This window comes from Lichenostomus cassidix, chromosome 8 (assembly GCF_008360975.1).
Source record: "Lichenostomus cassidix isolate B80296 chromosome 8, HeHo_3.0, whole genome shotgun sequence".
In the NCBI taxonomy this organism is placed as follows: Eukaryota; Metazoa; Chordata; class Aves; order Passeriformes; family Meliphagidae; genus Lichenostomus; species Lichenostomus cassidix.
Genome location: NC_139489.1, coordinates 3750559 through 3774102, shown reverse-complemented (window position 1 = coordinate 3774102; position 23544 = coordinate 3750559). Strand labels below are relative to the sequence as shown.

The 23544-nt window shown below is 41.4% G+C and overlaps 1 protein-coding gene across 14 annotated transcripts in view; it reads right to left on the bottom strand.

The window, feature by feature from the left end:
- Positions 1-23544, bottom strand: part of DAB1 (DAB adaptor protein 1) — a 398763-nt gene that overhangs the window by 18091 nt on the left and 357128 nt on the right. For 10 of the 14 annotated variants that reach the window (XM_085067478.1, XM_085067480.1, XM_085067477.1 and 7 more), the window contains 5 exons: positions 16636-16767; positions 15952-16071; positions 15265-15303; positions 13880-13945; positions 9376-9435 (listed from right to left, as the gene is read on the bottom strand). In XM_085067478.1, the coding sequence (XP_084923604.1) occupies positions 9376-9435; positions 13880-13945; positions 15265-15303; positions 15952-16071; positions 16636-16767 (417 nt within the window). The remainder of the gene's footprint in view (positions 1-9375; positions 9436-13879; positions 13946-15264; positions 15304-15951; positions 16072-16635; positions 16768-23544) is intronic. The other 4 variants (XM_085067486.1, XM_085067488.1, XM_085067482.1 and 1 more) reach the window with 3 other exon arrangements.

Sequence of the window (23544 nt, the reverse complement as noted above, 5' to 3'; positions counted from 1 at the left end):
TCTCCCAAACAGCCTAGATTGCTTTTTATCCCCCCTCACCTCATCACAGAGCTGAAGAAAAGAGAAAAAAAAAAAGAGTGGGAAAAGGCAAAGCTAAAGGAAGATAACATTACTGTGCACAATCAGGAAGAGATGCAGTCCTGAACCTTCCTGGAGCTGACCTTGTGTTCCCCCAGCCTCAGTGAGAAAAGTGTGAAAAAACCTGTGTCCATTTACTAAAAAAAACATCAGAGACTTTGAAAATGCTCTTTAAACGAAAGCAGAAGGGTTTGCACCTTCAGGAGGGTCACTTTTGGCCAGCAGCTCGCCACTGTGTGCTCTGACAGCACCAGGGATGCAGCTCCAGCAGCTCCAGTGGCTCTGTGGGAGCAGCTGGAGGATAAACCACATCCCAGCACAGGGGGAATATGTGCTCAGTGCTCATGTGGAGCATTAGAACTCCCCACCTGTGCTCCAGCAGGACCTTGCAGGAAATACCTGCCCAACATGTCACAGAGCATCCCTCAGTGCCCAATTGCCACCCAGCACTGGAGCTGCCTCTGCCATCAGCTCGTGTTTGGCATCTCACATGGTGAGCAGACATTTCCTGAGGGTAAAACATCCCTGTCTGCTGGGGCAAGGGACAGCATTCCATGGCAGCAACATGGGCAAAATGTGCCCTTTTGAGCCTTCCTATGGCTCAGCTTTTCAACACAAAGGCTTCACAATGAAAGCCAACAACCTTCTCCCTCCTTCCTGAGTGCCTCACAGAAAATAACCTGAAGCCTGAAGAGATGCTCCAACTCTTCATCCTTCTCCATGTGAGGATTCCTCCACAGAGTGATGTAAAAGCTTGTTTTAATTATTTAAAAAGGCATGGTGTTGAATGGGAAACACTCCAGCTCAGCCAGCCAGGAGCACACCAGATCCTCAGGAGCGGCTGGGGCGGAGGAAGGAGAATTAATCCTTCTATCCTGGTGACATTAAACCTCTAATGAAAGCTCCATCTTCCCATACAGGCATGTGAGACATCCTGTAAATCTTTCAAACAGGAAATATGTAAATCTGGCTCCTTAAAGCAGCAGCACCACTCCAAGCCAGGAGCAGTTTTAAAACCACTCTGAGCTGGTAGAAGGAATTCCTCGTGACACTTTGCACTGTTCACTAAAGAATAACTTACTATCCAGGAGCTGGAGAAAACTGCAAAGTGCAGAAACAATGGTAATCATGGAATCACAAAATATCCTGAGCTGCAAGGCACCCACAAGGATAAGAGAAAAATAAACTGCAGCTTTCATAAAGCTCATAAAACTGATCCACTACAGTATTCCCTCTGATCACCAAGTCCCCTGAAAAACACATTTTTCAACCGATGCGAAAGTTCAGATTTTAAAAGGAAAATCTAAAACAGGGCTGTTGTGCTCACATGAGTGTGAAGCACTTTCTTCTTTCACTCCCATACACATATCGAGACAGAATATTCAACTTCTGCTACCCAGTCTGTTTTTCACCAGCAGCAAGGGATCTACACTGACATATGGCACGAGAAAACCTGCTTAATACTGCTGTACTTTTGCAAACAAGATGATAAAAGTAGCATCTTACAAAATGTGGTTTTGTAATCTCAGAGAATGGAGCAAAGATGGTGCTTAAAAGCACGAAAAAAAAACCCGTGGTAATTAACTTGTACTCTGCTACAGAGCTCAGCAAGAAAAAAAGAGTATGAAGGATACTAAATATAGCAAATAACCAGCAATTAGTAATTAACCTTTGAGCTGGGTATTAGCTATTCAACTCTTTTAAGGCAGCAGAGGGATTTAAACTTGGTTTCCTGCATTCAGGCTGAGTGCTGTACCACACAGCCCAGCAGACAAAAGAGGAGTCACCCAACCACAGCCTCTCTGCATCTCCAATTCCCTTTTTCTAACATGGATTTTACATGGAAGCCTAATGACGAGTCAAATGGTTGATCAAACAAAAGATTTTCTATCTTATTTCAGTCGAACATGTAAATATTTTGGCTATGACAATTAATTTTTCTGATGGTTCAAATGGTTATTGCAGCTCAGCAAAGCCTCAGTTGTTTGCACCTTACACCACAACTGTTGATATTGCTACGAGCTCCATGAGCTGCAAGCAGCTTGCTAATTAACTACAATTCATTCTAAAAAAAAAAACAATTAGAACCATAATGAAGGAGCATGTCGGAATTGAGACTAAACCCATCATCAGTCAAACCACGTCTGGTAAGTTCAGACACACTGGAAACATCCCACAGACATTGTTTTCCTGTAAAACTACTGCTGAATTAATGAAGTGGCATGGGAACTCAACAAAGAATTGCTCAATTACTCCCCAATTAAAGAGAATACACTGAAGAACGTGTGTCAAGAAGGAACTGTCAGTGTCTTTGCAATCTCCAGCCTCTTACAGATCCTAAATATCCTCAAATGGCATGAACCTTCCCAGTTACAGAGTGCTGTTGCCATCCCAGGCTTACAGAGGTCCAGCTCACTACAAGTCTCTCCTTGCAAGGCTGCTGGGAGCATTTTACTGTGGAATTAAGAGTGGTTTGGGTTGGCAGGGACCTTAAAGTTCATCCAGTTCCACCCCCTGGCATGGGCAGGGACACTTTCCACCATCCCAGGCTGCTCAGAGCCCCATCCAGCCTGGCCTTGGACACTTCCAGGCATGGAGGTGATTCCCAACCAGTACAGGTCATGTCAGCAACGTGAGCTGCCATAAAACTACACTGATGGATTTTTATTCAAAATATGTGCATTTTGGGCATCCAGCACCTGCACAAGATACAAATCCAGTGCTCAGGAATCCCCCAGGACATGGGATTTCTCCTTTTTAAAGTTCCTCATTTCAGTTTCACAGGGTAACTCTGAATTAGCTGTCATGAACATTCTTCAGGAAATCTTCCTGAAGCCACAAACCCAAGCACTGGTTTTGGTGTGATGTTCCCAACTACAGGGCAGTCCTGAGTTTTACTGCATTCCCCAACCATCCAGTTCCCTTTGTTTGGCAAAACAAAGCACTGGATGTGCTGGTTAAAAATCCTGTTTGCCAGTCCTGCACAGCTGAAGAATTGGGACTGTTGGATATAATTGACATCCCAGATTACTGAGGCATCTTGAGGGAATTGAATTGCTCCACTGTTGCTCGATAGCTTCCTTTAAATTAAGGAACTCTTCATATGATCAAAACAGACGCTTACTCATTTGTTTATTTTCTCTTCATTTGCAGGGAACTTAATTCTGAATTCCCTGTGTACTTGAGGTATTTACTCTTATAGGAAATGGTATTTAAAATGCCTCAATTACCACTTTTCCCTGGCAGACTCTAATAAATCAAGAGTCCATGAGGATGACTCCAGCTTGGAGTCAGAGCCATGCTGCTCCCAGGCTGCACATTCCCAAGATAATGAAAATTCCCAAGCCCAGGGGATGCTGCTGCAAAGGTCCCAGATGTGGTCAGGACAGGGAAAGATGAGCCATTTAATGTCAGGATCACAGCCTGGGGACATGGGGTGGCTTCCTTTAACTGCAGTGGGAGACAAAAGAGATGGTGAGAACCCAAACTTCTGTCTGGGAGCCAAATCCACTTCTGGATTGTGACAGCAGAGACAGCTCTGGATGCTTGCAGGGAATAAACAGTGGAAGGGAATTAGGCACAACCTTGTATTTACTATTTAAAATACTTGCAAGGCACAGTTTTACAGGCGTATCCAATGCTTTTCAAAACACCAGGTTACTGAAACTTTAACCAAGCTTAAGAAACAAATTATTTCTGCCTTCATTACTGAATACCTTGACATCATGGTATTTTCCAAACCTTGAAATCTCATTATTTTCAGCAGGAAAAAAGCCAAGACCTGCGCACTTCTGTACTTAATAATGTAGATTACACTGAATGAATCTGCAAAAATTAAACCCCAAATTGTGCAAATGGTATAATTTAAGGCATAAAGTGATGCAGACCAGGTAAAGCTACAAACTTCACTACTTAGAAAGCAGATTGCCTGTAAATAAATGCTTTGGCATATTACTGTGAGCTCTAGAGCTCTGAACAAATCCAAAAGTAGTGAATCAACATGAGGTACAGCTGCCAAGGTATCAGCTGCTGTCAGATAAAATCTGCATTGGTCGTATTTAGTAAAAGACAAAAATTCACTATATGTGACACAACTTTTTGCCACAATCAATGACACCGATCTATGGTTCAAAAACACTCTTTACTCCACTTTGAAGAACATCAAAAGTTACAGAATATTACCCAAGAAAATGCCCAGGACCCCAAGAAAATTTAGGAATGCAAATACACATGAAGCCATTCGACATGTAATCCAACAGTTTGCATAACTGTGAGATGTCACTGAAATGTTTGTTATTAATTTATATTGCCCACTTTCTGTATTAAAAACACAAATCTAAACTGCCACACACATGGCAGTGCCCATATGCCCTATATCCACCAAGAAAACTGTGTCACTGAGGCAAAGCCTGCAGCTTTGGGGTTTTTTAATTTGTTTGGGGTTTTTTGTTTGATTTTTTTTTTTCTTCTGTTTTGTTTTGTTTTGTTTTTTTTCTTCTTGCTGTTTGAACAGTACAGAGAGAGAACAGTGACAAACTGATCAAGGGCAGAGCTGCTGGATTACAGCTTCCCCACACTGTGTGATTATGCCCCAAAATCCTAAAGGATTGCACTAGGAAGCAAAGTAAATTCAATGCTTTGATAGCATGTAATCATTGTGCTGGCAGAGCAGGGTTTAGGATCACGTTGGGGGAATGGAATTACCCATGCAGGGATGGAAAGCTTGCTAGCAGGACAACTCCCACGGATTAAAATCAGCTCAAGATGGGGCCCACAACATCCATATGGCATAAAAGAACAATTAAATTAGGACATTTTATTCTCATCTGTGAAACAGCATTCCCGCACTGTTCAAACCTGCTATTTGACATGCCAGATATAAAATCAGGGATGCTCTGAAACCTGAAGTTTGCATGGGCAGATTTGCAATGCTCAGAAACTATCCAGATTAAGATTCTTAGTCTTTGCTTCTCTATACATTAACAATGGATTAATTCTAACATCCAACCCTCCTGACTGTTGGAAATCAGACTCTGAATTCAGGTTAGCAGCTAGATGACAATTTTTCCAGACTCAGAAGAAAAGCCCTTAACTTTGAGCTCAAGCATTAAATTCCACATAAACTATGTACTTAACACACATGAAGGAACTTCATCACTTTATGTTAAAGATGCTATAAACTGGGAAGATTACAGAGGAGGACCTGGCTCCTGCCTAAAGTTTTTATTAAGGAAAAAACCACAAAATATCCCAGAAAAGATAAAGGAAAAAAAAGTTGGATGGGGCTTGGAGTAACCTGGTGTAGTGGGAAGTGTCTCTGCCCATGGCAGGGGGTTGGAACAGATGATCTTTAAGGTCCCTTCCAATCCAAACTATTTTATGATTCCCATTCTATGATTCTGTCCAAAAAACAAAGCAAGCCCCACCAAAACATCAGCCCCAGCCACAAGACATTGTCCTAACACACAAACACATTTTCCAATTTTGCAACAAGTAGCTGTGCCTGTTAAAAATGCACATCCCACACTGCAATAATAAAGCTCATACATGGGGTGTAATTGAGTGTTACTGAGTGAGGACATTTGAACACAGGTGTCTCTTTCAGCAAACACAAATAAAACTGGACAGTTTTCCCAGCACAGATGGTCAGAGACCAGGACTGTGCGCTCCCTTTCTCCTCATGTTTGAGAGTTTGATCCTGCAATCCTGATTGTGGAGGATGAAGACAATATCACCAGCCTGCAAGTTGTTCCTGCAAAGCCACTGATGCAAACTCAGGGAGAAGCCAGACGTGTGAATGGCACTGCAATCAAAACTGAGCTTTCCCAAACCCAGCAGAACCACCAGGCAGATCCTGTGCCTTCTAAACCTGAGTGTGCTCAGGTCCAGCTTCATCTGCTCCTCTCACACCGTGTCCTAAGGCAGCCAAATTCCTCCCTGTCTGTTCCACCCTGGTTTAATATTCCCATGGAACTGGCACAGCCAAACGACTGCACTGTAAGATCTAATGCCTTGGATCTTCACACAGCAGCGAGATGAGTTGTTTGAAAGCCTTCATGAAATTGTTAAGCAGATAGTTTAGACATTTTGATGAGAAGAGAAGGTTTTATTGTGACTTGACTGACAGTCTCTGTGAAGGGTATTTACAGTCTGACTCTTTTTACTAAAAACACCGTGACAGGTAGAACTTGATGGGGATGTTTAATGGGGAGAAGAAGGGAAATTATGACAAAAAGAGCTCATTAAACATTTCCCTTTTTTAAGAACAGCTAATTTCACACACAGAACTAGAATTTCTGAGTGGAGTGTTAACAGAAGCTTTTTGGGATAAGCCTGCTTTCATTGTCTGGTTTGATATCTACTCAGTGAATGGGGAAAAGGAGAATTGGTCTGAGGAAGGAGGAGAGAGAAAATAAGAATGAATTAGAGGAGTGTGAGTTGATAGAGAAGAAAGGAGAGGTATTGGGAGAGAACTGAACTCCAGGAAAAGCGTGTGTCTGGAGCTCAGCAGAGCAAAACTACAAGAGGGCAGGATTTGCTGCGAAGGGATGCAGCAAAGAGATGGGGAAACACAAGAATTACACTGGTTAAGCAATCTTTTCATCCCAATGTCAGAGAAGCGACTTGGCAAGCAGCCACCACTCCTAATTGAGTTCAGTGGGTCCTTTCCAACGCTGAGATGTGAGGCTCATTGCTTTCCGCCTCATTTGCTCCGTATTTACATTACTTGATATCAGAGATCATGAGGAGTCAGGCTGTAAAGCACTCTGACACCTGCTGACAAACGGCCTCACACAATGGCACAGCGCTGTTAAGTACAGGAATGCACAGTTTTGAAGTTTTCTGCTTCTCCCTGGCAGCACCAGGGAGATGCTTCACACCTCCAGCCTCAGTGGGATGCTGTATCCATGGAGAAATAGTTGTCCAAATGGTTCTGGTGCCTTAGGAAGCTGTATCTTACCAAAAATCAGTGTGAATTACACTGCCCAGTTTCAAAGCAGCCTCTGAAATGGGGATTGTGCCCTCAAGCCTTTACACTGGGGTGGATCTCACCCCACCTAAGCCCAGCTTTTAGAAGTCATCGTACCTGCAAGGCATTTAAAATTCATCTGCAGCCACAAAAGAACCACATCCAGAGGTACATTTATCTCCACCTGAGAGGGACACATTGTGCAGACAGAAGGAATTTCATAAAATCAGAGAATCACTGACTGCTTGGGTTGGAAGAGACCTTAAAGCTCATCTCATTCCAGCCCTGTGGCATGGGCAGGGACATCTCCCACTGGAGCAGGCTGTTCCAAGCCAATCCAACCTGAGAAGCTGCCAATTCTCTCCACTGGCTACAGAGAACCAAGGCTGGAGGGCACCTAGATGACACTTCAACATCCCTTCCTTTTCTGTTCAGACACTAAACTTGCCTGGGAACACACCAGAGGAAAACAATCCTAAGATGGAAACTCCATCTCTGTCCAGGGACTGTGGGCAATTCTGCCTGAACTCAACCAAAACTCTCTGCATTGTTATTAAGAGCTGAATTTATTGTCAGCAGAGAGAAATCATGGTGCCTGAAACCTACCAGGAGCCACAAAAAAGTTTCTTACTTCATTTATCCATTATGAAATTACTGAAAGCAAGACCTCCTAATAAAGGAAGTGTCCTTACATGTTTAAACCAGGTAGATGAGCTTGATTATTTGCCCTCAGATTGAATTTTAGAGGTTTATATAATAATGACAGCTATAAATTGAAAAAAAAATTATGGCAAGTGTCTCAATGACAGAGAGTCTCACATGTGGAATGGTGAGCAATAAATCAGATGGGCAGTGGAATATTAAATTGCTAATTTTAAGAGCTATTGCTCCTTTTTTTTTTTCTTTTAATACATACTAATATAAAAAGGTGAAACAGGATCTCAGCTATCTCTTTCTTCCTCTTCTCCTTTTCTTCATTAATTAATGTACAGAACTTGATTAGAGAAAAAGCTTTAATCCCTTTAAATTTATCCAAGAGCTAGCAAAAAAAAATTAGGTGCAAACAGCTTCATGGAGATGGCAGATTAAATGTATTGGATGATTACAGAGTAGGTTTCATGTGTCTTATTTACAGGACAGAGTAGTACCACAGTGTTTGCAGACAGGATTGCAATCATGCTGCACACTCAGTCACACTGCAACAACCTAAATTACACACTGTACCCTGAGTAAGACTGAAGCATCACTGAAGGGTTAGTGAAAGAGTCCCAGGAAAAGCACAGCAGAAAAATTGTAACACTGAACAACTATATGAAAAGTAAGTGAAAAATCAACAGCTGTTCCATGCCCACAAATACCTCAATTAGTGATGCAACTTGAGTTGTTTTCACCAGATTTTCCCAGGCAACACAAAAATGCCTTCCTGCTCCTACTGGCTCATCATGAAATATTTATGCAGGGTTTGTTTGTTTGTGCAAAGCCCAGAAGTGTCACAGACCAGATCCCCATCCAGCCTCTCCCCAGCATTTCTCTTTTTTTAGTCCACATCTTGGTCAGCCCAAGCTGTGCAAGTCACCACATCCTGGCGTCAAAAAAATCTCCTTCTCTTGAATACAGGCATCTTTCCTGAAATTCCTGACCTTTTCCTTTGGTTTTCTCTACTCTCACACAGATGCCCAGAAATACTGATTTTCTGTGCAACCAAAGCAATCCAACAATTTCTCGAGGCATTTATAGCACAAATTTATATTGAGCAGCAAATGCACACCTTGTTCTGAGGCATCTGTCACTTCTCTCAGTCACTTGTTACCATTCCTTACATATTTGGAGAATAAACACCTTTTCAAAATGCCAAAACACAGAACAGGAATGGTGTTTTTTGGATACAACAGCGTATTACCCCTATTTTTTAATATTCTGCTGCCCATGCAAGGCACAGGACAGAAAAAATTAAGCTGAATTTCGGTGAGTTTCTTGTATACTTAGAGCACTACAGAAATAACACACCTTTGGGCACCAGAGGAACCTTTCTAAACCAGGCAGCACCTCAAGCAGTAACAGGCAGAAGGCTCACTGTTGACTCTTAACCACAAATAACACATTTAAAAATGCTGAATTGCCCAAAAATGAGTCAGAAAGGACAGAAAGGAGATTCAAGCAATGAATGAGATGGATGTAAGTGACACCACAATCCCAACCAACCCATAACACATCACTGACAAAAGCCACACCACGAGGAATGTAGCAAATGTTACAGACAATAGCAAAAGTCACAGAAGCCAAGAAACACACTTTCTTTACTGTATATAAACAGGGAAGATACTTACACTTACAGGTTGACTTTTTGGCACATCATAAACACCTTCCTTCTTTTGGCTGGTAGGAACCTGCAACAGCAAAGGAAAACTGAGGTCACTACAAAAGCAGATTGGGTGAAAAACTGAAAAAGGTAACTGGGATTTATGTACACCATGTACAAAAATTAGTAGCTTATTTAATACTAATTTTTTTAATATTAATGAAATCAAGGATGGTTCCCTTCTTATCCAAATAGTACCATGAATGGAGAAAATACATCTATCTGAATTTTTTACAGCCCAGCAATGCTCAGAAAGGAGACTCCCATTCTCAGATAATTTTGGTTACATGAAGTCCAGGTGTACTTGGAGCTCCTTCCTACTTAAATGTTTGTTTTTTCCTTTAACTTGAGGGTTAGAAATGTGCAATGGAAGTTATGGTGAGTTCATCATCTCCCCAGATGAACAGAGTAGAGTTACTGAGCGGAGGGTAGGAGATGTTTTCACCTTATGTTAGATTTCTTCCTTCCAATTCACTTAACAATCTAAATAAAGTCCCAACATGTACCCCTGCAGTGATGGAGCCCTGTGGCTGCTCTAAGAGATATTTGGTTACAATGCTGCAGTTTTACTAAGGAATTAATGATCTCTTCAAGTCTGACACATGGACAGGGGATGATGCACTTAAACTTTTTGTGAGCCTTTAGTTAAGCCACCAGTCATGATTTAGATCTGGGGGATTTATAACCTGCTCATGTAATTTGGGTTGTGCTTGCTCAAGGATCACTGGTTTGCATATTTGTAATTTGAGATTCTATTTCTTCTCCTTCCTAGAAGCACCAAGTGCCTATTTTAAATGACAAAAGCAAAAAGAAGTGTAATCTGCTCTTTTCCACCAAACAAGGCATTCAGAGTACGAAAGTTACATTTCAGATATCAATGAAACCTCACAGGTCAATATGAGATAACACTGCAAATATGACAAAATTATTACCTTTTTATTTTCTAAGGCAACAAGTATCTTAAGGTTCTGATATTAGACTTCGACTGGTCTAGGGGAAGCTGAAGGAATGTTACTTATTCATTGAGATGTGCTATCATTTCTTATTCTGTACAATTATTCTGTCTAATATTCTGTATAATACATTAAAAACTCTTTGCATTGTTGTCCCTACTGCTCTCTTACCCCATCACAGCCTTCACATGAAACTGTGTGTCTTTAACTTGGTGCACATTGAAGAAGTTTGTCAAGAACTCGCAAAGGAACTGAACGAACTTTGCAAAAAGTTTCTTCTATTCCTATCCTGGCAATGATTTGCTTGCCTTGGTTTTCTCTGGCCACTTCCACTAAAGCTAACATCACATGAGATATGTGAAACTGCTAACAGTGGAGCAGTTCAGTGACAGTGTGAGAGGAGGAACCACGAAGGATCTATTTAGGAAGTCACTGGAAAGTTCAGTCTTCACAATAGCAGGGGAAATGTGGAAAGATAAACTGTTTCTACACTTTCATTAGGGTGCATTTTTTTTCTTTTCTCTCTGAAATGTTTCCCTTTCAGTCATTCTCTTCTCCCTCCTTCCAAATTTGCTGTGAAGTCACCCCAATTTGCACATATATAGGGGTGACTGTGGAATGAGCATTTCCCTGCACTGCCAACCCCCTTTTTTCTACTCCAGTTTATACTTAGAGAAAAGCTCCTGACTTCTAATATGAAGACAGAGAAACTTTCCTGAAAGCCATTTCTCCCTCCCAGCTCGGTGCTACCTGACCTGCTGTCTTCCCTTGCTGTGTACATCCCATTTGTTCTCATCTCTGCCTACACCGGGGGGCTGCAAGGAATTGCTGCTTTTCCTTTGATTAGCAGCACCAGTAAGAGGTACCAGCACCATTTCTGCTGTCAGCTCTGTCTCTGTGACAGGCTGTGAACCATCTGGATGCATTTGCATCTCACAGCAAGGAAAGCACCACAATCCTGAGCCCCCCATCTCGGATTGTCAGCTCCTCAGGGAGCACAACCTGCCTCTCCACAGAGACCAGGGCTGCTACACAAACACCAAACCACCTCCCAGAATGCCATCTCCACCTCTCCAGAACGCCAGGCAGGAGAGGAGATGCTGTTAAGCAATCTGAGGGTTGGTTTGTGCTCAGTGATTGAGTCCTTGCCTAACAAATTACAGCAACTTACAGAGATAATATTAGAAGAGCAGACACAGACAGCCTTTGGGGTAATGTATCAAAGAAAGGTGACAGACAGAGGAAGAATGCTTAAAAAGAAAGTTGTGACCTCTATTATGCTAAAGAGAAATAGGAATTGTCACTTTCTGCACGTATCTTTCATCTGCAATTCCCCACGGGGTGGGAAGCTTTTCTACCAAGGGAGAAGTGAATTTGTTGCACACCAGCAAATGAAAAGCCAGAGCAGCACCAGCAGAAAGGTTTGGTGAAGCTGAAGCAAGGCTGCAGGAGGTTATTGAGCAGATATATGTTCAGCAATGTGTTGCACGGGGAAGGCTTTGTAATAAGTAATAGAAGCTGCTGCAAAATATGCATCAAATTTAAAAAAAAACCACAAAACCAACCAATCAACCAAAAATGCCAAAAAAAAAAAAAGGATCTTTTCTGATTTTGTTTTTAATAGTAGCCTGATGGTTCTGAGATTACCAAGATTTTTTAAGAGGAATAAATCTGCCAGTGATTTGAGTGTAAAATCTGAGATGTGGAGACCTAGATTTGTGGAAGCCAAGAGCTCAAGAAGCCCATGGGAGCTGGGAGGCTCCTGCCTATGGGCCAGCCTGGGGTAGTGATACCTCAGCATGATCAATTACAAAAGACACCAGAAAATACCTCCTAACTCCCCAATCCCAGCATTTGCTGTACTCAAGCAGTGCCTGTAGTAAACACAGAGCACAATGCTGGACTGTGTATCTGCAGAGTATGGCACATTAATCACAGGTATTGTCTGTGACCACTGTGGGACGAAACACTTCATCACATCCAGCCACTGCCAAATAAAGCCTTGAGAAATCCTCAGGTGACTTGGAGGACAGGAACAGCAGTACCTTGAGATGAGGCAGAGCCTCACTACCTGCTCATCACCTTTTTAATTTCCATTTTAAGGAAAAGAAACTGCCCAAGAAGTCCTCCTCCTGTTCTCTGGGTCATTCCTCAGAACACAATTCCAACTTCTCCCCTACCCACCAGATTTCCTGTAAGATCTACAAACACAGAGCAGCATCCCCATTTTGCTTTCTTCCACTAAAAATTCTCTCAAGTGTCACTAAAAGCTCCACACTTTGATGAACAACAATCACCATTTTTTCCCTGAATGTAGCTCTCATGGGATTTCTGTTTCTAGCACAAACCTGACAAACAAGAGTAGTAATTTTTTAACATTTGCTGAAAGTAGTCAAACTTTCAACACAGAAAATGTTCAGCCTTAGGCAGACTCTCACCTTGAGAGCTTTGCATGTCTTGGTGTGGAGATGCAGACAGCTGCATTTTGGAGTGTGCCTGGTGGGGGATCAGCAGGGATAGATTAAATGAATCTCATATTAATGACCCTCTGATGGCATCTGTAAGATGTTATTTTTGAATGTTTAACTTGTATTTCCCTTTCCCACTCAGCTCCTTTTTATCTCAGCTTACAGCTACACTAGCTTCACATATCTTCCTAAATTTTCTCATTACTTAATATTTCTTTTTTTCCTTTTTGTTCTGTCCTTGCTCCTGCCTACCTTGCAATCTTTTCCTATAAGCAGATCAACCTCGAGTCCAGCTGGATGAAATGCTTAATCACTGCTTGCAACTCCTTCCCCTCCACACTAAATGATTTCCTTGGATCACAATTTTCTTACAGCACACAAAGATTTCTGCCTATCCTCAGATTTGCCTCTAGTATGTGATACAAAATGAATTACATTATATTTTAATAAACCTCGTACTGATCCCTTGAGGATATATTGAACGACAAAAGATTATTTTATATTGCTTTCAATGCAGTTTTTTGTCAGTGTGAAGAATGCGAGCTTGGGCTTTAACATAACATATGCACTCTGAAAACAGTTCCCTGGTCTGGGGGATATCCCTTGAGAGCTCTGAGGTTTTGCTCAGTTATTTCCTTGGGTAGACAGGAACAAGAGCAGTACCACTGAAATTTCTAAGAATTGCTTGGATGGTTTGCCAACAAAACATCTTCAGCATGTTTCTCAGAACGGGTGTAAAAAATTTTTTTAAAAAAATCAGAAAAAAAAAAGAGAATCCACTATTTCTCACCTCATATGGTGTACTCAAAAGTTTGTAAGTTGACAAAGTTAATATAAATTTGCAGAAGCTTGTATGACAAACAACAGAAAAATCACATTGTGGCTGGGCAGATAATGTCACCGGGATGAAATGCCAAAACACTTTTTGTGATGGATGAAAACTAAAAAGCGAGCTAGGTATGAAATGCACTTTCACTCAACGCTTGCGGTCGTTGCGATGGGAACAGCGAAGGGAGAGGTTTTTATACCTGAGAAATGAGAGGTTTGATACCTGATAAATGTTTTCCTCCGTCTCAGGCTCACGGATGGGCTCGTGTCCAGCCTCAAACACAATGTACTATGGCAGCAGCGCCAGAGAGGGACAGTCAGAGATGAAACAGAAGGGAAAAAGGCCGTTTGGAATTCCACGTTCAAAACAAAGGCAGGCATTCAGAAACAAGTTCAAAGCACAGGCTGGCAGCAGGACAATTGGTTGGTTGGGAAGCACCAGGAAAGGTTGTTTCATATTTCATAAACGGGCAGTGAATGGGCTTAAATCTCCTCTTAATGATCATTACAGCAACTTCCTAATTCTTTCTCGCCAGGGAGACTGCCTGTGGCCCAATATTAATTTTCTGAAGGCAACATGAATTTTGCCTCTTTTACATAATGGCGATTATTTCCACATATATTTATTATCTCTGAATAACAGTGCTAAATCCAGGCTGGAACAGGCCACATGGCAAAAGGCTGTCACAACACTTTTTCATTTTCAGGTTCTTGCTTTATTGGGAAGAGTACAGAACAAAACTCCTGACATTATAAAAGCTGAACAGTAATTTAGGGCATCCTGACTCTTATCATCTTTCTTGCTGCACCTTAGGCTCTGTTCAATATTCACTAATGGTTGAATTGGTTCCTTTCAGCATGCCTCCCACTGATACACCTAAGTGGAAGAACACAAAATTCCCAGGGAAAAAAAAAAGTAAACTATCACATATTTTGTTTCAGCACAAAAACATGAGAATGAAATTACACCTTTTTCTTCTTCACACTCAGCAGGATATCGGACATGAATATATTGACACATTTCTGATAATCATCTTTGCTCCCAGACATTTTTCTTGGATGAAGCAAGACTTAAATTTCAGATCTATTATTAAATCACAGCCCAAATGCCAACAAGGGAGTGTGTTACAATATGAATGCCACTGTTGGGTTTTTTCCCCAAATATTCACCCTCTGAATTAAATTCTGGCTCCACAGAAGATAAAAAACAAAATGACAATTTATTACTATCAGATTGAGATGCCACCTTCCCTAATTGTTGGAATAGCTCCCTTTCCAGTTAGAGTTTGTATTAAAAAATGAAGACAAATCTCATCTGGAAACTTAAAATCTTGATGCACAAGCCACATTTTAAGTAATATTTATTACCTATTTAATCTAATATTTCTATATTCGAAATGAAATATTCTACTCCATTCTACACAGACATATTCTGCTATTACTGCTTCATCTCTAAATATGCTACTTTCTGTGAAAATTTTAAAGGTTTCTCACAAGACCTCTCTCAGAAAATTTCAAAACATCTTATTCAAGGCTTTGGCTGTGTTTGAAGATAACATGTATCTAGTCATTTCTGAAACTCCAAGGTCATTCAGCTTCAGAAATTACCTGGTATACAGGATCTTCTACATCTTCTTCCAAAATTGTCTACAGCAAAGTAAGAGGACAGGCAGTAAAAGCAAAGAACATAAACAGCAGAGATAAAAGAACTGTATTCAGAAATTAAAGGACAGCAAAGGAATAAGCAAAATAGGCAGGTAAGTATATAGTTTTCTTTCTTTAGGATACAGATAAAGTCACATTACGGTACAAAGTAACTTTATTCAAGTTTCATCCGAGTTTAACAATCTGCACCTTGTTTGACTCGATCCAATTACACACATTCAGAAGCATATTGAATCTCCCCTAAAATATGAGACACTCAAATCCTGACTTACAACACTTCAAACCTGACTTACAACACTTCAAACCTGACTTACAACACTTCAAACCTGACTTACAACACTGACCCTTCATTAAAGTTTTCCTCCTGCATTAGAAAAAACACTAAGCAGGAAATGAGGAGATCATTTCCAGCTGCTGCCCAGCTTCATCTCAGCCCAGCTTCCAGCTCAGTTTAATCCTAGGCTGAGCTCAGGATGCCTGCTGGGCTCACCCTGGTCCTTTGGAAGGCAGCACTGCTCCAACCCACTGCTGGCACAAGTGCTGAGGATGCTCAGAGCCTCTCTGGAGCAATCTGGGGGGGATTCTCCAAACCCAAATTTTCGTGGCAGTAGTCTAAGCTTATTGGTGTACCTGGTATACCGCCTGCTCACACTGTTTGTCCTTTTGTGCCTTTTTTTCCATTTCTTCCCTTTGTTTCAGTTCGTAGATGAGCTGAAACAGGTCTCGCAAGTCCAGGATTACAGGTTCAGCCTGAGGAAGCAAAAACAGGTGGAGAATTTCTGTAGGGCAAAATACACATCCCACACCCCATCCTGCTGATGGAGCAGTCAGAGTATTTCCACAATTAAACTTCACATAGAATTAATTTCTATCTCAGCACCCAGGCTTGGGTTAATTTCTGCTGAACTAACTATGCTTGAAAATTAATGATAATTATAGTTATGAATATAAAAAGCATTATGAATATAAAAGGCATATGGATGAATATAAAGGGATATTTGTTAGTGATTTCTCATCCAATACACACAATGTGGGTTTCCATGAGTATAGGAACATAAGCAAATTTATCTGCACCCAGTCTAGCTTAGCTACAAAGGTAAACAACAACTAATTATAAAAAAATACATCATAAAAAAAAATTGCCTTTTGCTCAAGCTGGTTTCATTAATTTGCTATTTATGAAGATCCACAGAGACATTTGTGGCCAGTTTAGCACACTCATAAACAACCCAAGGCTGGCCTATTGAACAGCTTCTTACAAACAGCTTTTCAGCTGAGTTACATGGCAGAAAATGACAGTGATTTGATACTTACTGCCTGGGCTGTTTTTATTGCCACAAATCTATGGTTTCCCTCCTTTCCACACACATATCCAAATGCTCGGTGGTCTGTGATATCCTTTGCGATGTAGGAAATTTCATGAACTGCGTGGTGATGCTGGAGTAGCTAAAAAAAAAAAACCAACAGTAAAGAATATACATCACAATGTTTGATTAAAAACCAGTTAATTTCTCCTTCGCCACTTTACCTGGATCTCAACACATCTGGGTATCAAAACCGATTAACACCTGAACTCTCTAAGCCTGTTTTTTTCTCAAAGTCTAACCAAACTTGACTTGCTTTACTAAGCTGACTAAAAGCTTCCACTGAAGATTTTTCTTGGTATATTTTAGTGAGATATAATTAAATAGAAAATATAGTACCTGGCTACTACTGACACAGCACCCCAGGCACAGAATCAGTATTTCTAGGTACATAAATAAGCAGAGGCTGCAGAAACCTGTAGCTTCACACTGGGTGACTCTGCAGAGCCACAGCAGAGATCTCCAGTATCTCTAGGAATCAGTACCAGACCTGCCTTATCTCTACAAAAATCAGCATCACCAGCGAGAGAGATTTCATTTCAAGCAGTAACAGAACTCCAAATATTTATTTTCCCCAGAAAATGGATGTAAATGTAATTAATCAGCTGGAAATCAATGCTGAATGCAAAAGTTCACATTTTGTTTAAAATCTCACTTAGGTGAATTGTAATAATAAAAAGACTCATTTTTGTTTTAAATGAGGGAGTAGAATTGCCCAGAGTCAGGACCTGATTCTGAGACTCTTATAAGCATCTCTTGTATTGTCAGAATCTTTCTTACTTTGGACTAAACAGCATTTAATTATCAAAGCAATAGAGAAGATTTCCCACTTAGGAATAATGTCCTTGGAAAGCTTATCTAAAACAATCTATTAGTTTCAATTTCTACTTTCTGATATATTGACCTGCTCTTATATCATCTAGGGATAATGCTATTTCTGAGAGCAGGCAAAGCCTCACAAAGAATTCTTCTGAGGTCCAGATTCCTGCTGGCTTGGAGAAAAGCACATTTTGAAAACCAGCATGGTACCCAGGCAATCTCTAAACAACCAGTTATTTTTAAAGTTAAAAAAAAAAAGGGAAATTTTAAAATCCAGAAGCAGGGAGGAGATCTGTGTGTGGAAGGGAGAAGTCTGAGAGGGCAGGGCGAGTGCTGGGAATTCTGTAGGGCAGGGCTCAGGGTCTGAAAGGAGAGGCAGCCTGCAAGAGATGGATGGCTCCATATAAAACAAAAGACTGGACATGTTTCATTTTCATTTCACACTAAATGGCTCTTAACGTCCCCAGATCAAGATTGCTTGCTCTGGGAGAGTGAAGAGTTGCCACTGACTGCAGGCAGAGCAGGGCTGAGCTGAAGGTGCACTTCAGACTCTCCCGACGTGTTAAGCGTTTAAAATTAATGATGGGATCTTACTTAGATAATACAGGGATATTGATTTATTAGGTTTTTTTTGAGAACCAAGTTACATGCTATCTGTTACAATGAAATGAAACGTTCCCATCTCTCTGTTCTGCATATGACAGGGAACGTTATCTGTGGCTCCTATTAAATCAAAGTTCTCTGACATTGCTTTATTGATTGCCAGGCAGCTTTTTTGCACTGAAATTAAACTGTGATCTGATGCCTTCCTCATGGAATTAAATTTGAAGATTGTTCTACCATGGAAGAGTATCAACCACAAGGAAAGAGAGCAGATGGAGACCAATTTATTTGGGAATCCATATTCACTTTTTAAAACCATTACATTTTCAATGGTCATGATATTTTATATACTGCATCAATACAATATAAATTAAATGAAGGTGACTGCAACATTATCCTTTTCTGTATTTTACGGGATGGAGTGTTTAGGGAGAGCTTTTCACTTCTTTGAGGGACAGAGTTGGAACACAAGTGAAATGCAATGTTGCATGCACACATCTGTAGATATAAACACATCTGCATTTTCAGAGCCCTCAACCCACCTCATGTGTCCTTTCTACATATTCCAATTCTCCATTCTGAGCATTATTTAGTGAGTGTTTGACTCTTTGTTCCTACCATGCAGAAATGGGACTCCTGTTGCAGTCAGAAGAGATTTACCCCAGTAAAATGCAAGATCAGAATCCTGTCTCTAGTGGCCACAAGCACATCAAAGAATTATTTCAAAACTCAGGGATGTTTCTAACACCCCTGTATGCCATTGCTGATGGATTCCATCACACACTATTTGATATTTTTACTCTATCTGTGCTGAGAACTGCTACAAACCATTTACCAATCCTTAAGTGAGGTAGCAAATTGTTTTGGAGCACTGCAGCACGACAGAACAAATTATAGAGAAGACTTAATTTGTATTATGGTTCAACACAGTCAATTACATATTGCAGAGATTAGAAAGTAATTTAACATTTAAGTTTCAGTTGTTAACAAAATCCACAGCCTCCCAATTATTTTAGCTCTCCTGTGACTTCAGTCACTGTTGCAAATGTTGGAGATTTTAAATGGAAGCACAGATAAAGTCTCAAACTGGGTAACAAGACAATCTCGTGATGCACAAGTCCTTTTTTTTAGGTTAAACATAATCTCATTGCTGTATTTTATTCATACATTAGGAAGTTTTTACCTGCTGTTAAACTTACAAGTCCAAAATACCCATCTGCACCAAGGCTGCTGCCTTTCCTCTTCCCCATCAGTTTACTCTGGTCTCTCCCACCAGCCATTATTTTCTCTCCTGTTCTCCATTCCATCCCCTGCTTCTCCTCTTCCCCCAGGTCGCTCCCTGTACATCACACTGAATTGATTTAGCTGCCTCTGAGATCTGTAGCATTTCTAATTTCCCTCAGGCTGCTTGGCACCTATCATAAATTTTTTCACCCCTTATCCTCATCTTGCCCCTTTATTTCCATGCTGTAGCCTCCAGTGCCACTAAATCAATTAAGTCAATCAATTAAGTACTTGGAGGGTCCAGCAATCATGTCAAAAATGTGAGTTAGATGGCATGAGAAAGTCACTGCTTCGCTATCGCTATTTCTCTTTTAATGAGGTTGTCTATTTAGTGGAGCCTGGGGCTCAGTGTTAAGAGCCACAACAAAAAATATCCTGGAAAAGCTGCCCCACTGAGGCAGGGAGCTTGTTCCACACAGTATTACACCCAGCAGGACAAGTTTCACAGGGATTTGGGCTGCACAGCATCTCACCTGGAGTGACTGAATGCTTTGCCTGGTTTCAGAGAGGAGGGATCCAGACATGGACCAAGCCTATTCCTGCCTATTGATATTTAAATAGTACATTTTGCCTGTATAAGCTCGCTGAACACCTCAGTTATCCACCAAACTGCAAAATCCCCCATGAACTCATCATAAATTAACTCCAGGGACCATAGTTTCAGCCATGCTGCAAGTCCCCTGTACTCCAACCAGGATTCCTCCCCAGCACTGAAGGAAATCAGGCCCTGTATATTTAGGAAAACCACTGAAAAAAATGACAGAAATGGAACTAACATGGAAAATGAATGGTAAAGCCTTAACAAGAAGCTTAGCAAGCCCAAGGAGCAACAGGACATCGACCATTACTTACTGCAACACACTCAGTGCAAACAGTGAATTGCAAAACACATGAGTGGCTCTGAGATTAATTTTATCTCACTGCTGCAAGAAAACCCTGGGTGGTACAGATGGTTTTCCTTCACTACACCCAGGAGGCTGCTGTGCTCCTTAACAGGACTCAAGGTTTAGCACCTGGTCCAATGTTCTTCCTGGCCATTTCCTTACAATTCTTGCTTGTTTTAGCTGATGTTTGCAGGGATCATGGGGACAACAACAGGTCACAAGCACTTCCTTTATTGCCTGGGTTTGTGCTGCAATGCTTCTCTGCTGTTTCCTTAAAATGCACTTAGCAGGGGTGGTCTGGAGCTGCTCATCCCCATCATGAACATCCCACAGTCCTACAGGTGCCCATGGCAGTGGGGTTGGAATTAGATGATATTTATGGTCCCTTCCAACCCAAACCATCCTGTGACATGAAAACACCTGAATTGCTCTACTGCAGACTCAAATCCCAGACAAATCCAGTTTTATAACTTCAGAAAGTCACAAGAGGTGGAAAGCAGTCCCTGTATGCAGACAGCTAAAAAAAACCACCACCCAAACCCTCAAAACCTCCTCCTGACACGGATTTTTCCCTGGATTTATCCCATTTTTCCATGGATACCTGTTCAGCAGTTGTGAACCCTTCCACTTCCTCTCCCTCTGGAGAAAAGTGTGCATTTCAGTGGGACTGTGTACAGGCAATTTGGAGGAAAAGTCAACAGTCTCAAATGTCAGAGTGAAATGAAAAACACATCAATAAATTGCATTTGCATCACAAACTTTCTCGTGTTGTTTGCTGGAACTTGGTATTTGGATGGCAGATGGGGTGGCAAGACATCAGCCTCCTGAGATAGGCAGGGGATGAGCAGATGGGGAAATGAAACAACCACTGCAAAAATTCTCAGTTTAATGTGAAGTAGCAGACAGGAGACAGCTCAGTGATATTTCAGAGCTACAGCTGACAACAGCTCCAAACTCCCTGCAAATTACTAGTGGACACAGCTCAGGGTGACTGAGAAACATCCTATTTCCAATCTGACAGTCCTTCCCTGCTGTGATGAACACTTCAGTCCCATGTCCATGGAGAGAGGACAGAACAAACAATATATGACAGATCACAGTAATCTGCCTCAAATGTGATAGTGCTTGGTGTGAGGATACACTTGATAGCCAAAAAAAAATCTGTTATATAAATATTTACTGCAACATGTGGAAAATTTTATCAAGTTTGATGCTGAAAAGGAAGAGAGCAGTAGAGCTTGAGCTTAGCAAATTATCAAAATACTGATTTCCTACAAGAAGAGCAAGGAGTTTTTGAACAAAGCATCATTCCAATTCAGCTTTCAAAAAGAAATGTCACACATGAAAACCTGAAAAGCAAAACCCACTGGAAACTTCCTGCAGTTATGGAGATTTCAGTATTGGGAGGCATTTCCCAGCACTGGCCAAGAAGATCAGTTTTGGTCATAAAAGAATATAAACTGAACATAAAACCACAGAGTGGGGGCTGAACCCTTCCTCTGGAGGAGACTAAAATTGAACAGTCCAGTCCTGAATCTGCTTGGGCCAAAGCCATTCATGGAATGTAGGCTGAGCAAGAGATTATGGACTTTCCTTCTGCAAAAAAACCTCAACCCAAGAATAGGAGCAGAAAAGGAAAAAAGAAAATGTAACCTCTGGAGTGTTCTCCAAGCCTGAAGGCACCTCTCAGATGGCAGCCTGTAAACGTGGATTCACAATGAGAGGAAAATAAATCTGTCTAATCCCCATGCTTCCTCCACACACACTGATTTTGCAGACAATAACCTGAAGAAAGACTTTTCCCAGTGCCAGCTACTAAAAGGCATCTCAAGCTCTGCAATAAAAACACGTGGCACGAAAAGCTCACTTTGAGATTATATGCAGATCAAAGCTTGGTCTGTGTAGCACAAAGGGGCACATGAAATATGGTGCTGATAAAGAGAAGAATCCAAACAGATTTAGCCCCAGCTCTCGCAGACTCAGTCCCTCCAGGGGAGCAGCCGTCTGGCTGTGACACAGCCCAGCACCCAGAGAAGTGTAAATTTAATTTCCTTTTAATAACAATAACAACAACAACAACCTCGTAAGAGCCATTCTCTTCCTGCAGCCGAGGAGACTGAAGCAAATAAAAAAAAAACAGATTATGTGACTTCCTGAGCTTACATGGCAATGTGCAGCTGAGTCAGGAGGGACCAGAGTCAGATCCTGTGTGAGGATCAGCAGCTTCTCAAGTGAAGGGCTACACTAAGCTCTACCTGCACACTGCATCCCAAATAAAGCCAAGCAAGGACCCCAAGTAAGAGCCTGTTTGGTTGGACTCAGGAAAGGAGCTTAAAAGGGTACCTGGGCCACAGCTAAAACCCAAATTAATCCTTACCATTCCCTTTGCTCCTGCAAAAAGCATTCTGCTGCTGCCTTTATCTTACCTGGGGAGCAAGAGCAGCAAGTTTTTAAGGGACCAAAGGTGAGTGTCCTTGTGACAGAGACACCCAGTGATGCTCTCAGCTGCTCTGGCTGTCCCCACCTCACACACCCAGAGTCAATTAAGGCAGCAGGACACAGCTCTGCCAGCACAGCAGCCTAATTGTGATGAATGGATCTCTGATCTTGAGCTGGCTGGATGCTTCAAGAACCTAATTTGTGAAAGAGAACAGCACTAAGGTAATAAACTTCTGTCCAGCTCTCATAATTTGTAATAATGTCTGACAAAGACCAGATATGAATTTAGTTATTGGTCATTGTCTTCAGAAGCAAATGCTAAGCTGCTCATGCAGAAGATCCATTTATTAGATATATGAATTTGGAAAGGGACAAAACAAAACTGGAGCACACATATGGCAAATTTCCCATCTTCACTTCAAAGGTTTCTCCATTTTTTATTGTATCAGGAGTGAAGGAAGCTAGCAAAACCCCAAACCCTTGTCCAATTACTACTAAGCCCAAGTTATATTTTAAACATGTACTTGCAAATGTTGTTCCACGACACAGAAAATCCTAAAAGGCAAGGAGACATTTTCACAGAGCTTTGGAAAGACAGGTGTGCTACACTGAAGCTGAGATGCTGGGCCTCCCATGAGTCTTGTACTATTTTCTTATTGTTCTGCATCTGGCACAGCCTTTGCTCTATCAGGATGGTTAAAGCAAAGGATTTGCACACCAACACCAAGGAGCAGCAAACCTCACCCTTGATACTGAAATCAATGGCCCCAGTCAGCTCAGCAACGCAACATATCCCAAATTCCAGCTGCAAGGAGCCTCTACAGGCTGCA